Raw genomic sequence first — 14731 nt, forward strand, 5'->3', positions numbered from 1 at the left:
GGGCCCAGCCGCTCCGCGGCATGTGGGATCCTCCCGGACCGGGGCACGAACCCGTGTCCCCTGCATCGGCAGGCGGACTCTCAACCACTGGGCCACCAGGGAAGCCCCCAGCTTTAATTTTTTTCATTAGTAAACCCACCTTCTTTTTTCAAGATGTTACATCATGCAGTGTGTGCATGTGTGTTTTAAATCATTTCTTCCTTTTCTTTACAGGAACTATATATTGGTACATAGTATATAGTCTGTCGTTTATGAAGAACAATAAGAAGAAAATTCTTGATTCAGAATCTAGATAATTTTACAAAATTATTTCATTATCATATGTAATCACCTATTCAAGTATTTGATAAACTTAACTACAGAAAAAGTTATCTAATCCAAAGGGTGGGAAGAGGCACAGACTGTCTTTGCTATGGCATAACTGTCCCTTTTACATCTAAGCTCAAATTCGCTTGTACAGATAATTGAGAAATAACTATCTCACAGAATGACACTGGTGAAAATGTTTTTAACAGATATTTTTAAGAAAGCAGAAACCTGTAAAACAACAGAAGCTTTAAAATTACATGAACTATAATAAAAGATGTACACGGTTATGTGGAAACATGAGCTATAGCTATGGCTTTGGAATATGCAATTCAGAATAGAAATCATCACTTAATAAAACAACAAATAGTTAATTACATAATACTTTAGAATTCTAAAAATGATAAACACTCGATTTTTAAGATTTCCTTGGAAGTAAATAAAAGTCAGACCCTGGTGCATTTAAACTGAATTCTATAATGAACTGTGCTTTATATACATTATAATACTTGAATATTAATCATATTATAAATGTTTAAATGAGAAAAGAAACTACCTATGTTAAGTGTAAAAGATGAACAGACTTATAGAAAACAGAAGGAACTTTAGAGCAGCGCATCTCAAACTATCTGCGATGATGAATAAGTCTTTTTCTTTCAATCTGCTGAGGACCATTAAGTGATCCTACTGAGCTGACTAGTTTGCACTTCATGCCACAAGAAATCACCACAAAAGCTGGATAATACTCTAATTGGCCTATACCTTATTCAAGAAAAGTCTAATCATCACCTACTTGGATGTCATGACAATGTCTAATTGCTATAGAAGATTTCAACTGATTACTTTTAGTTTCTGAATCTATCATGTTATAAATCTGTAATTAACAATTTATGAATTGGGCATTAGTCCATACTTTAAGTAGCATCACTTTGGAGATCAACATAATTACCTGAAGTTTCCTAAATTGTGTTCCATGACAGGCTAATCCTATAAGAAGAAATGCTGACCTAGTCAAAGAAATTATGTCTTCAGATTCATAAACCATATAAGCACATAAAAGACTCAGAACTTTAGTAAAAACGCCTGTTTAATGTTAATTCAAACTTATTTGACTACAGAATCTATCTTTTCTTTCACGATTAACACCCATTAACATTACAAAAACTAATTTCTTTTTTTTTTTTTTTTTTTTTTTTTTTTTTGCGGGATCTTCCCGGACCGGGGCACGAACCCGTGTCCCCTGCATCGGCAGGCCGACTCCCAACCATTCCGCCACCAGGGAAGCCCACAAAAACTAATTTCCTATAAACTGCATTGAGAAATTCTAGTACAGACAGAGTTTCTGATGTACATTATTCAACAATTGCTTAAAAACTCCCAGTGGCAGAGAACTTATTTCTTTGCAATGCAATTTAATGTAATTTAGAGAATTTTAATACATAGGAAATAATTCCTTCTGTGAATTCAAATTATACAATTTCCAAAAGTTGGTGCTAGATATGTTTTCTGAAGCAACAATAAAACATGTACTTCTTCCATGACTGCCCTCCAAATACCTTTCTTCTTTTCCAATTCCTTCAATGAAGATGCATTTCTTAGACCACTATCACCATGATAACCTTATTCTGACTACATCTTAGTTTGCCAATATTACTATCAAAATGCATCATCAGGTCTGAATTCAGTATTTTGAATAGCTACTAAAGAATGGAGATAATTATTTTGTTCTAATTTTAAGTCAAAAGTGTCTACTAATATCAAAAGACCTCAATATGCCTCTTATGAAACTTAAGTTTTGAAAAAAGCAAATTTCAGTGGGGTCACCAAGATAAAGACCTAGTAAATTAAATGACTTAATGTCTGCAAAGTATACTATCATTCTACATGCTGAAGATGATCTTATTGCAAAGTAATTTTGGCCTGAGTATAAGGATTCCTTGTTGGGGGTGGTGGTAGAAGTAGTTAGAAGTAGATTTACTACTTGGAATACAACCTTGTCATCAATGTAGAGGATAACAATTAACCTTATCTGCTATGACAGAGGAGCATTCATTTTTATCACTGAAAAGTTGTATCAAATTATTGAGGTGTAAGTTTAAAAGGTAGTTGGTTACAAGAGAACAGTTTTTTAAGCCAAGTGGAACTGAAATTTACTGTCAAGAGCTCATATTTACCTAAACTTCTTCAGATGGTTTTACAATAAAAGCTCTAATGAACATTTTTATCAGTTTCCTAAGTATTTTCTAGAGACTATTTCAGACATTAATTCCATAAATGACTTAGGTGAACAAATAAATCTGAGATCTTAAACAAAGGTGAACAGATGTTTTTCCTAGGGAGCTTCTAAGAAACTTTAATGTGCTAAGATGCATTGCCAAACTTCTCCATGAAGTGAAACAGTATAACCTAAAAGGAAGGCACTTGGCTATGAAGTTGTCATACCCAATGACAGCCAAAGTAAAATCAATAGAAGCAAATGATTGTGTGATCAAGTATGTCCTTAAATATACAACAGTTAGAGACCCAAAGAACTATGCCCTGGGACTTCCTCTGCCATTTGTAATAGTTGATTTAAAAAATTTATAAAATGTCTTTAATGTAGAGTTCCCTCAGCTCAATTTATAATTCTCGCCTCTTCACTCATCCAGGACTCCTGGTACAATCTATCAAACTGAGAAGGCAGCTCTGCATCCTCTGTGATAGCTATTCTCCATAGATGCCTCCCCCCCCAACCAATCAACCAATAATAGAGGACCATAATAGCCTCCCATGAGCAATCCAAGCAAGTGTTTTATTGATTATTTTGTTTCCATAATCGATGGTGAAGCTTCTTATCAGTGAGAATAAAAAGTTTTAGCCTTAGGATGACACAAGGTTATTATTCTATCTCTGTTTCCCTTGTTCTAATCATTATTACTGTGTACCTTTAGATTCTATTTGAAATAGGAATTGATTGCTCCCCCCAAACATGATTTCCATAGGATAAATGGTAAAGAGGACAAGATTAATCATTAAACAATCAATAGTGTTGGTCTCTTTACTCAAAATACAAAGGGAAAAACTCCTAGGTATTCAATGGATTGTCATTTAACAGCATTAAGAAGATGAAAAAACTTGGTGTTTTTCTTTTGATGAAGACGACCATCCCTAAATGAACTGGATGGTGCATAGAAGAGTAGTGTAATGCAGCTTGAATTTGCTAATCCAGACATTCAGGCTTCTAATGAGTGCCTCCCATTGAGTAAAAAAGTAAATAATGTGGACACAAGAACGTAATGAATTGAAAAATTTAGCTGGCATAAAAATGGTCAGGTTGAGTAAATATCTAAGCATCTTAGTCTCTCAAGCTGGTGGTGTGTTTACTTTCCAGGAAATCTATCCTACCCATTAATGGAAATCTACTGAATCCCCTAGGGTATATAATGTAGTTCTGAAACATTCTTCAAATAGTTCCAAAGATAGACTGTTATTTTCTGAAGGGCTGTCTTCCTGGGTCCTAGGAATTAGGTCAGGTACCAGCTTTAGTAAATGTTATGAGGCATGACTGTAAAAAGAAAAGTACCCTGACATGGATTCAAAAATCCCCGTCCTAGATAACTTTGAATTATTCCAGCTCTAGCTAAATTCTTTATTCTTATGATTTGGAAAGGGAGTTGAGACACATTAACCTTAAAGAAAGTATCTGTTTACTCTGTTTCATCCTAAGAGACTGTCAATATAAAAATATAATTTAAATGGTTCAACATAGACCAACTTTTATGCCTCTCTCCCAATATTTAAAAGGAAAACTCAAAAACTACAGGTCAGTCCTTAGGACCAAAATGATACTAAACAACTACAGCTGGTTAAATCCTTAATCACTTCCATCCTTCTCTTTACAAGAAAGGCTGTTACAAAGAGTTGAGCAGTATGAGGTGATTGTGTATGGTGCGTAGAAATTACAGAGGTTAACTATTTGGGAAACAGGTGTCATTGTTTCAGTATTTCCCAAAACCTTCTCTGGAGCTAATCTGAGTATTCACCTAGGAAAGAAAAGTAGCCTGCATTTCTCCTGGGTGAGCAGAAGTCTGTCGATCTTTCTCTACGTAAATCAGTTTAGAATTAAAGGCTTCATCTAGAGCTTTGTAAGCACTGCTTTTGGGCTGATAAAGGAAAGGCTTTGCAAGGGTCATTGTAAAAAGAACATGCCAGCCTTCTCTTTTTGTGGCAATGGATAGCTAATGTTTTATTATCTCTTCAAATATACTGAATTTTAGTTATCTTTTATTTGTATTTGCCTAAATCTTGCAACTTACATTTTCATTCTCCTTGATGGAGAGAACAGGAGTGAAATAGAAATGAAGTAGTTCTGTTTACTCAGTTTCCATAACATGGTTTCCATTAGAGATTCACTTTACTAATTTTATTAGAGTTTATTAATTCCTAATTTTCTTGCTTCCAAAAGAGGCTCCTCACACCCACTTCCATTTGACTTTGGTGCTATTTGGAAGTCATTCCATTTTTTTCCAAAACCTCACTTCTTCCTGAAATGTGCCCTCCCTGATACTGTTTCTCTGTATTCATCTCTGACTGTATCTCTCTCTTTACATCTTTGTCTTTCATAGTCCATGGTCCACAGAAGTAATTGTATCTGATTCTTTAACTGCTTCACGCCTTTTATTACTTTTTAGAATTGTTCATTCTTCTTATGTCATATTCTCTTTTTGAGTCTGTGATGTTGAAATTATACTTTTCTGTAATTTTTTAAAATCACTTTACTAAATTCTACTCAATATAACAGAATGGCCAGTGTTTCCTTCCTTTGCTTTCCTTTGACCTCCCAGATTTTGAAAATGGTACTTTCTCCCCAAGTTTCTGTCGTGTTACATAACCGTTCCTCTTTGTTGGATGGAATTAGATCTAGAGAAGCTCTTCCCTCTAACTGTTCCTTTTAATTCATGTAGATGAACAGAAAGTCCATAATTTATCTGAGTCCCAATTTTTTAAAAAAGAATGAAATTTCAGACAGAAATCTAAATGCCACTCATCAGAATCTTGCTTAGCTGTCAGTTTTATAATCATTACCAATATAGATTAACCTCTTAAAGTCACAATGCTTGGGAGCTATCTTTACTTGGACCAGGGGGTTTGAAATATTCACAAAAATTTTAAAAATGTTCCAAAGTATGTAGTGCACCACTTAATTTAAAGCAAGCAACTCTTTTGCTAGAGTTTATTTTACCATTCCCAATGTAATAAAGAATACATTTTTAAATAAGAACAACTATACTTGAAGAACTTTTAGGACATTCAATGCTTATCTATTACTTACTTTGTAGAAGAACTGCTATGATACCTATTTTTTAAAATTTCTCTACTTTTTAAATGGTCCATATATAGCTGGACTTGGAATTTAGGAAAGCATTAGTTGTACTATTGATTTGGCTGGATGGTGAACACTTGTAATGATTTTTTTCCTTCATTTATCTTAGAGAAAACGTCCTATACTATAATTGCTTTTCTGCTTCCTAGATGTCCATGTAGATACATATATTTTTATTATTCAGTAATGATACAACCCTTCTATTAAGTCAGTTCATTACCATTCAAGTAAAAAAAACTAATTTAAATATTCTTCCATTAAAAAAAAGTAATACATTGTAAAGCTGTATCAATCAAGTGAAAAATACATATACTTATTATTCTTCCCTAAGGGCAAGATTTAATTTTGAATTTGAATGTTGCTTAGCATAGGGTTTTGATGTTAATTGAATCTTAAATGAATGCTTTTACACGAGGCAATTGACATTCTTAAATAAGACTGATAGCATTTGAAATGAAGCGAACTCTAACCTGGTTATTTCTTGAAATTCTTATCAAAAAAGATTTTAAGTCTAGTGTTCATAATTATTTTTAGTAGTATTATTTATGAGAGCAAAAAATTTACATAAATGCTTATCAGTAGTTCTCTTCACTAATAAAGGTATATTAACATGATGTACTAGAAGATTATGTTGTTATACAGAAAAGTGTTTAAACAAATAAAAAATACAGAACTCAAAATAATACATATCCACTATAATCATCATGACACAAATAAGTAACATATGTTTTTATGTTGACACATTGGAAAAGAACCATGCACATTTGAAAAGAACCATGCAGAAATTTCAAAATATTTTTAACTGCATATAGCAAATTATTTTTCTATAATTGCATTTAAGTGTAGCCTTCTCTAGGAGATAAGGTTATGGGCATTCTTTATTTCCTCTTTATACATTTGTGTACTAAGCATCTGTCATTTTTTTGTTTTTCATGTGCATGTATTAATTTTCAAACCAGAAAATGAGGCTCTGAAACAATGACTTCCATACATTAACTAATAATTCTAAAATAAACTGTGCAAAGAAACAAATTTTATTACTTCAAGTATTATATTCACTTAACTACAAACAGTTTTACTTGGCAAAAATTAACACTATGTGATCTTTTCATGGTTATGATATTAAAATTAAACTTTCAAAGGGTATATTCTTTCAATTTATAATACCTACCAAGGATTACTTCCTTTCAAATCTCTTCACCATCATCATAATCATCAGCATCAGTATCATCAACAACAATTGAAATTTACACTCTTTTGTACCTACTAAAGAACAATTAGAAAATGTCCACGTACTTTATCCAGCATGTCATATTTTATGGTTTCAGCATCCCTTCACATTTTAGCAAGAAATAATTTTCTTTGGTTATTTGGATACCAAGATACTTTGAAATTATTCACCTATGTTCAATTGGATTTTTGTTTTATTGTTTCATTATTCTTGTTTTTATAAAAAGACTCAAATTTATTCTTAGTTATTGGTCATAAAGAACAAAATTGGGAATAGCTTCATTTCACCTACTCAGAGTTTATTTGGAGATACCTGTTTCATATTCGGTGTTAACTGTCTCCAAGTAAATTCACACATCTAAGTATAATATTTCAATATGACAATAATTGGTTTCTGATACAGACTTATACCTCATATTTACAAACTGATTTTACTCTGTTATTTTAATATTTAAATTTTAAGTTGTAAACAAACTGTGACCATTTTACTTCATAAAAGTCCAAAGGCAAATGTTTATACCCCATTTCTTCTATCACACTAGGAACAAACCCCTTTGGTGATTTATTTTTACAAATGTTGACGAAAACAGAAGTATTTCCATAATAATATTATTAAATTAAAAAGGGACTGGAAAGATTCTGTAATATTTCACTTCCTTGTATATCTGAGATATTCTGAAGTTAACAGATAACAGCAGACTGTTGCTGTTTCAGGCCACACAGTTTGTGTGTTAGTTAGGAAGCCTTGATTATATAAGGGCCCCAATTTCCTGATTATGCTTGCACTGATGTACCAAATCAGTTCAGAGTTATTCACTTAGGAAAAAAACCAATAAATAACTGGAGCTGTAGGGGTCTTATGAAGTTATAATAAAGAAAACCAGCAATTCCTCCAAATATATAAATCTAAGATGCAGTACACTTTATATAATTTTAGCAACATGTAGAAATATAATTCATTTGGAGGAAAGGGTGAAAAACATACTGATATAAACTGCTGTGAAGAACAAAATTTGCAATATGGCAATATGGCACAGTGATGCTAATTTAACTATTTCTAATAAAACTGTATTTTGTATAAACTGAGTGCAACCTATGAGCATGACAAAAATATGTATTTATGTGACAGGTATAGTCAAAACTCAAACATTTCACCTGGAGTTCAATGGAATTGCCATGAACATTTTCTCTTAAAAAAATAAAAAAACAAACTTAGAAAAGTTTTGCAGACTTTATCATTGAAAGGAAAACATAGTAGGTGCATTTGTCACATGACTTTTATAACCTAATATGTTTTATAATCACAATCACTTATAGTATATTGTATATCCTAATTTTCAAGGCATTTTCTTAAAAATTATTTCAATTGTCATAACACTCCTATAAGGTCAGTGTGGACAGGTTCTATTGTAAAGGAGAGAGAAAGTTATTTCCGTGGATTTAAAGAGTTAAGTGGTAAAAAAAAAAAAGCCTATGTTGATAAATGTGCTTTATCCAACAGAAATATTTTAAATCATTTCAAAATCTGAGATTTATGGGAAATTCCTTTTAGAGACTTGAATTTACTTAAGGATGTTAATATAGAATAAAAAAATATAAGAGGTAGAAAATGATCTTCCAATCCCACCTTCTAAAAAGAAAATCACTTGAATCTGTCCACTAATCTCTAGCCCACTGCCAGGAAACCTCTATGTCAGTTCACATCTCTGTCTTTGTTGCTACATTTTCTAACTAGGCTCAACATGTTTAGTTTTGTTCTACTCTGACCCATATAGCCCGTGTGATCTTTCTAAAAGGCAAGTGCAATAGATATTGTCTCTTCCCTGCTGAAAAGTCTTCAGTGGCATTCCCCATTTCCCTTAGAATGAAAAATAAAAGACAAAGTTTATAAGGTCCTCTTCAGCCTAATAGCATTCAGGACATACTAATGCAAAATATGACATGTTGGCATATTAAGATGAATGAGTTTGAGAATATGGCAGAAGGAGAAAGGTCACTTTGACATTCTTCCAACCCTTATCTCACGAAGCAGGTCATAAAACCCTCATACAAGAGGTGGCCTCCTTATGCCCAGAGGAAAAAAGAAGCATCTTTACCTCCAAAGACAAAGGGACACTGAGAAGACTCCTAACAAAAAGGGCTTGCTAAATTCCCTCCAGTTTATTTCACTTAACTCATACTCCTTAACCTAGCCTATTTCTACATGACAGCCCACTCTTCATCAAACCTAGCATAGAAATACTCAGATCTGTTTCTTCTGGTCTAGATTTGCTCATGAAGCCTCCTGTACCACAAAGAACTTACATTAAATCAACATATATACTTTTCTCCTGTTAATTTATCTTTGTCAGTTTCATTTTCAGACCCAGCCAGGGATCCTAAGAGGGTTCAGGAAAATTTTTCCTCCTCTACAAGCCTCCTTTTTCAACTCAACACTACCTCCACTCCACCATCCTTCAAAAAGAACCTCAGTAATTTGAACATGTACTCTCTCACTTCTCGTCTTTTCTCTGCCTGGAACTCTCTTACTCACATCTTTATCTGGCTACCTCTCATTCATCATTCATTAAGGTCTCAGCTTAAACACATCCTCTGAGGAATCTTCCTCTTTTCCTGCAATGTCTTTCTATCCTGGAACTTATTATACTTTATTATCATAACGTTTTGTTTTTATTGACTGTAACTACATGAGAAAGGGACCGTGTTTGTCTTGCATACTGTGGTCTCGCCAGGGGCCAGCACAGTGTCTGGTGGTAGTAGGGGCTCAAGTAATTCTTGTTGAATGAAAATATCCGTATCACTTAGATAATCTTGCAAAATAGAAAATATTTTAGTTTAAAGTACATTTAAACTGGCAAGCACTATAGACTACAAAGTATAAAATAATTCTCTTAATGTATCAATTTTGTATAGTCATTAATTCAGTCAGAGATAAGGTTAAAGATGTATGTTTAAAATATACCTTCCGGGAAAAGTATGTTCAGAATACTCTAGATGAATGAGAACTTCCCTGGTGGTCCAGTGGGTAAGACTCTGCACTCTCAGTGCAGGGGGCCCGTGATCGACCCCTGGTCGGGGAACTAGATCCCGCATACATGCTGCAACTGAGAGTCCTCATGCCGCAACCAAGACCCAGCGCAGCCAAAATAAATAAGTAAACATTAAAAAAAAGAAAGGAAAAAGAATGAAGTTGTACCCCTACCCCATACTATAAAAAAAAAAAAAAAAAAACTCAAAATGGGTCAAATACGTCAATGTAGGAATTAAAACTATAAAACTCTCAGAATATGCTAGATGAAGAAAGTGATAGCATAAAATTCATTTAAAATAATAACTACTTTGTGGAATTGTTAGTTGTTCAAAAAAGGTAATCATTTGAAAAGCAAAATGTTGACTACTCTCTTTCCTGAATTAAAAAACAAACAAACAAACAAAAAACTGAACTATAAACTAAACTGAACTACTGCTCCTTTTTTGATTTTTTGAATAGCTACTGAAGGCATGGTAGGGATGGCAGGGACATAATGTATAAGCCCTGAACTAATTTTCTGCTCATTCAAACCTTTGGTCCTTTCCTCATTTTGCAAACGCTTTTTAATACAAGAAAAAGAGAGGAAAAGCAAATAAGATAGGAGAATCATTAAGAAGCATGATCAAGTGCTTTTGAAGAATTCAAATCCTTCCAAAACAAGAAACTGAGGGGAAAACAGACACAACAAAATGGTAGCATAATTCTTTCTCACATCAAGCTCAGCTCAAATTAGGTACTTGGGCATGCTGTGTAGGGAGGAAAACTTATCACCCTTCCTCAAAATAAACACATTTGCGTCAGTGGGTGGGTTTAGCATTACTATATTAACTGGCAACTCCACCGGCACTGAGTCACCAAAGAGACTTCTGAATGTGATACTTAGTTCCTGAACAGACTCTTTCAACACAAGACAGATAGAAAGTAAGAGAGAGGATAACTTTTTAAAAACGAAGCAATACCACATATCACTAATTACCTGTTCATAATAGTGGATATTCTCCTCAGCTATATCTGTAAATGCTGACTTGACATCATTTTGCATGTTTTGTTTCCATCTTTCCCAGTCTGCTTTCAAGGCATTATTAGCGCACTCCACTTTATCTTCCAGTTTTCCAATCTCTTCCGTAAGCTGAATTAGATCACAAAGAGAGATCAATTGATCTATGTATTCCTGTCACTAAGTGAATTCTTAAAATCTAAGCTGAATATTATAAAAAACAGTTTAAGAATAATACTTTTTTTGAAAAGTCACCAGTATTTACCCTGTATACTAACTAGTTAAAGAGAACACTGGATTCAGAGATGTCAAGTAGAGCTCTAAGGTCTGCCGTCAATTAGCACTTGACTTTACCTAAATCTCTCTAATCTTGGGCTTCAGTTACACTATTTATAAAGCAAGGAAATTGGACTACAAGTTATTCCAAAATTCTTTTGCCATAACTTTCTCATTACCACTGTTTGTGGTGAAAATATTTATGTTAAAAGTTATGGTTTCGCATCTTCAGCTTCCCCTTCCTACTCCTCATTTTTCAGCTGTTTTTAGCAGAATGCTCAATTAACTGACATGTTATAACATCCGTATAGATTATGTAGTCCAACCTGGAGGCCCAGGGGATTAACTTGCCACATTCCACTTGGCTGGTAACAGAGGTAGGTTTATATCACAAGACACCTGACACCTAGTCCATGCTCCATTAGACAGGCTGAGTGTGACAGTCACACCTCCTCCCCAACATACCCACCAACCTTTGAGCATGGAACCCATCAATTTATTGCTTTATATTTAGCACATTTATATTTATATAAAATTTTATATATTTATGCATATTTTATACACACATATTTATTCATATAGTCAGCATACATTTATTTATTAAGTTCCTTCTCCATACCAGGCATTATTCTAGGACTTGGAGATTCAACAGTGAAGACAATAGACAAAAAAAAACCCTGTTTTTGCCAGAGTTGATATTCAACTGGGGAGAGATAAACCATAAGCAAGATAAACGAAATATGAACTATCATTTGATAGTAAGTGTCAAAAAGAAAAACGAAGCAGAAAGGTAGACAGGGAGTATATGAATGATGCAATTTTAGATAAGATGGCTGGGGAAAGCCTAAATAAGAAACTGTCATTTGAATAAATATCTGAAGTTGATGTGAGAGTGAACCATGGGATTCTTAGTAAGAAAAGCATTCCTGGCAGAGGAAGAAACAGGAAAATGGCCTAGAGGTGGAAGCATGCCTGGATGGTCCAAGAAGAATAAGGAGACCAGCATGGCTGTAACAGGTGGCAGAGTTAAAAAAGAGGGAAGCTCTTAGGAGATGAGGGCAGAGAAGCAGTGGGTGATCAGATCTTACTGAGCCATGCAGTCCATGGTAAGGATCTTACGTTTTATTGAGTGAGACCCAAAGCCAGAGAGATTCAAGCAGAAATGACACCACCTCTCCCATGTTTTAAAGGGGGCATTATACATTACCACTATTCCTTGGCTCCGAGTATTTGAAAGAGGCTATCATTTAAGAAGGTCCCCATTACAGACACGCTAAAATGTGAAAATGTATGTCTTAGAATAAAAAAAAAATGTTATTTTACTTCCAATGCTTGTTTGAAATATTTTTATTCATTTGTCAATATTTTGCTGTGAAATTTCACTGCTGACTTTATTTCACTGCAGCCATATTTGCTTTTGTTTCCCTAAGAATAGACATTTGGTATTATATAAATCTTTTATTACCTATGGGAGATCTATTTCAGTAGTAAGGTTGGTTTTCATGTTTTGTGTGTGGCGGGAAGATGTGCTTTTTTTTTCACTTTCTTATTTTGTTTGTAAACTATCTCAGTGAGGCCATTTATTACTTTATGCGTATGTATGACTCTTTGGGGTAATTATTTTGCTTAATCACAGAGAATTTGTCTAAAATGATGTTAATGGGATTTCTTATGGTGGACTGTGGATGCTGGGGAATAAGCTAAGGTAAAATTTTACTGACAGGCCAAACTCAAACAGGATCGGGAGAAAGCTCAGGGGCGGGTTACAGAACCTCACTCCTCTGGGTTGTTGGATGGAATCTTGCCATTTTCACAGCCAGATGGAGATGATTAGAAAAGTGTCTTTTTTTATAGCTAGGATCAAGAGGTACCTACACCAACTGTAACTGCACTGTTTTTCTCCTCTGCTTAGGTTTTGCAGTCTAAAACTGCCATGCACTGGAGTGGAGTGGGATTACTGGCAAAGTTCTTTACTGAAAGTGGCTTCAGGAAACACAGTATCTAAATCATATATTCTATCTTCCTTCCCCTCCTGATGGAGCTTAAAATGGTGTCACTGCCATAAGGGGTTTAAACAAAGTCTTCCCCTCTTCAATCTGCAACTCCCTCTCCTAAAAGCCCTTGTTAGCGGTAGTCAGGCTGGTTGGTGCTTCGGCTCTGGTCCAGAGCTACTGCATTCCTAAAGAAGCCCTGTCCTGTTCTCTGACTTCACTCCCACCTACAGAAAGAAGCTTTGTAGCCTGATCAGCATGGCACTGGGATTAAGACGACTAATGATAGGTTAGACTGATCGCAGACCCCACGTCTGTCTTTCATAAGCTGTGTGACACTGGGTAAGAGTAATTTTTGAAGCCCTAGTTTCTTCATCTGTAAAATGAATATAAAAATGACAGTACCCATCTCGAAGGGATTTTTATTAAAAATTGCCTGAGATAATGAACACATTCATTGATGTGCACAGTGCCTGACAATTTTTCTACTAAACGATATCTACTACTATCATCATTACCACCACCATGACCACCAGTACCACCACCATTACCACCATCATCATCAGTTGGTGAAATGGAAACTGATTCCCTCTTCTCTTCCAGTATTTTGGTCTCTGGAAATATACCATTCCTTTGCCAGGGTCTAGGTCTTAATTTCTAGTGCTATTTCTTGATTTATTCTCATCAGTGTAGAAGAGGATTACATATGTTCTAAATATACATGATCAATTCTTGTCATTTTTTTGGAGGCTATATATATATATATATACACACACACACACACACACACACATATAAATACTGACCACTTTTTATTTCTTTGATGATTCCGTCATTATTTTAGTTAGAAAAGGAAAAAAGAGACATTAGGTATTTCCTCACACTGAATCATCTTCCCCTAATTTTGACTTGAAGAAACTCTAATTGATAATTAGCACAAAACACTTAATTCAAATTAGGAATGATCTGGACTATTATCTTTCCTATCAATTTACAATGCATATCATTAGATTTCCCTTCCCTTAGTTGACTGCACTTTTAGCAAGTTCTTTCATACAAAGAACTGTGCATTTAGATGGTGCAATCCAGTCTCTGAACATAAACACTGGACAAAATTTCACCGAAGTGGGAGAGTAACGTGTTAGGCACCTGGCGGACCAAAGAAGCCCCTCTAGTGCTTCAGCACCCCTCTAACCACAGAGAAGGTTTCAATAACTCTAAAAGTAGGGAATTATGGTTTCTACCAGAAAACAGCATAGAAAAGACTGAGTTTAAAAGGATTAAAGCTTGAATCATTCATTTCACAAATACTGGAAACGACTTAGCCCTCTGTTGGTGGAAAAACTGAAGAAGGAAGCAATCCTCTTTGCCAGGAAAATGTTGTAATATCAGAATAAGTAATAAAAGATTGTAATATAGTGAAAAGTAAAGATTTAGATTTAACCGCAAGGCTAATGGGTAATCTCTAGCTTCAGTTATACTCAGCTAGAAATGAACCACACAATTAAATGAAAACCATTAATACTAAGAGCTCAGGC

At 34.4% G+C, this 14731-nt stretch overlaps 1 protein-coding gene across 3 annotated transcripts in view; it reads right to left on the bottom strand.

Annotated features, from left to right (window-relative positions):
* SNX7 (sorting nexin 7) overlaps window positions 1–14731 on the bottom strand; it is a 99914-nt gene that overhangs the window by 9566 nt on the left and 75617 nt on the right. For all 3 annotated transcript variants that reach the window (XM_007117504.2, XM_007117506.3, XM_007117505.3), the window contains one exon: window positions 10906–11058. In XM_007117504.2, coding sequence (XP_007117566.1) covers window positions 10906–11058 — 153 coding nt within the window. The remainder of the gene's footprint in view (window positions 1–10905; window positions 11059–14731) is intronic.

The sequence above is a fragment of the Physeter macrocephalus genome, chromosome 4 (genome assembly GCF_002837175.3).
Source record: "Physeter macrocephalus isolate SW-GA chromosome 4, ASM283717v5, whole genome shotgun sequence".
Lineage (NCBI taxonomy): Eukaryota > Metazoa > Chordata > Mammalia > Artiodactyla > Physeteridae > Physeter > Physeter macrocephalus.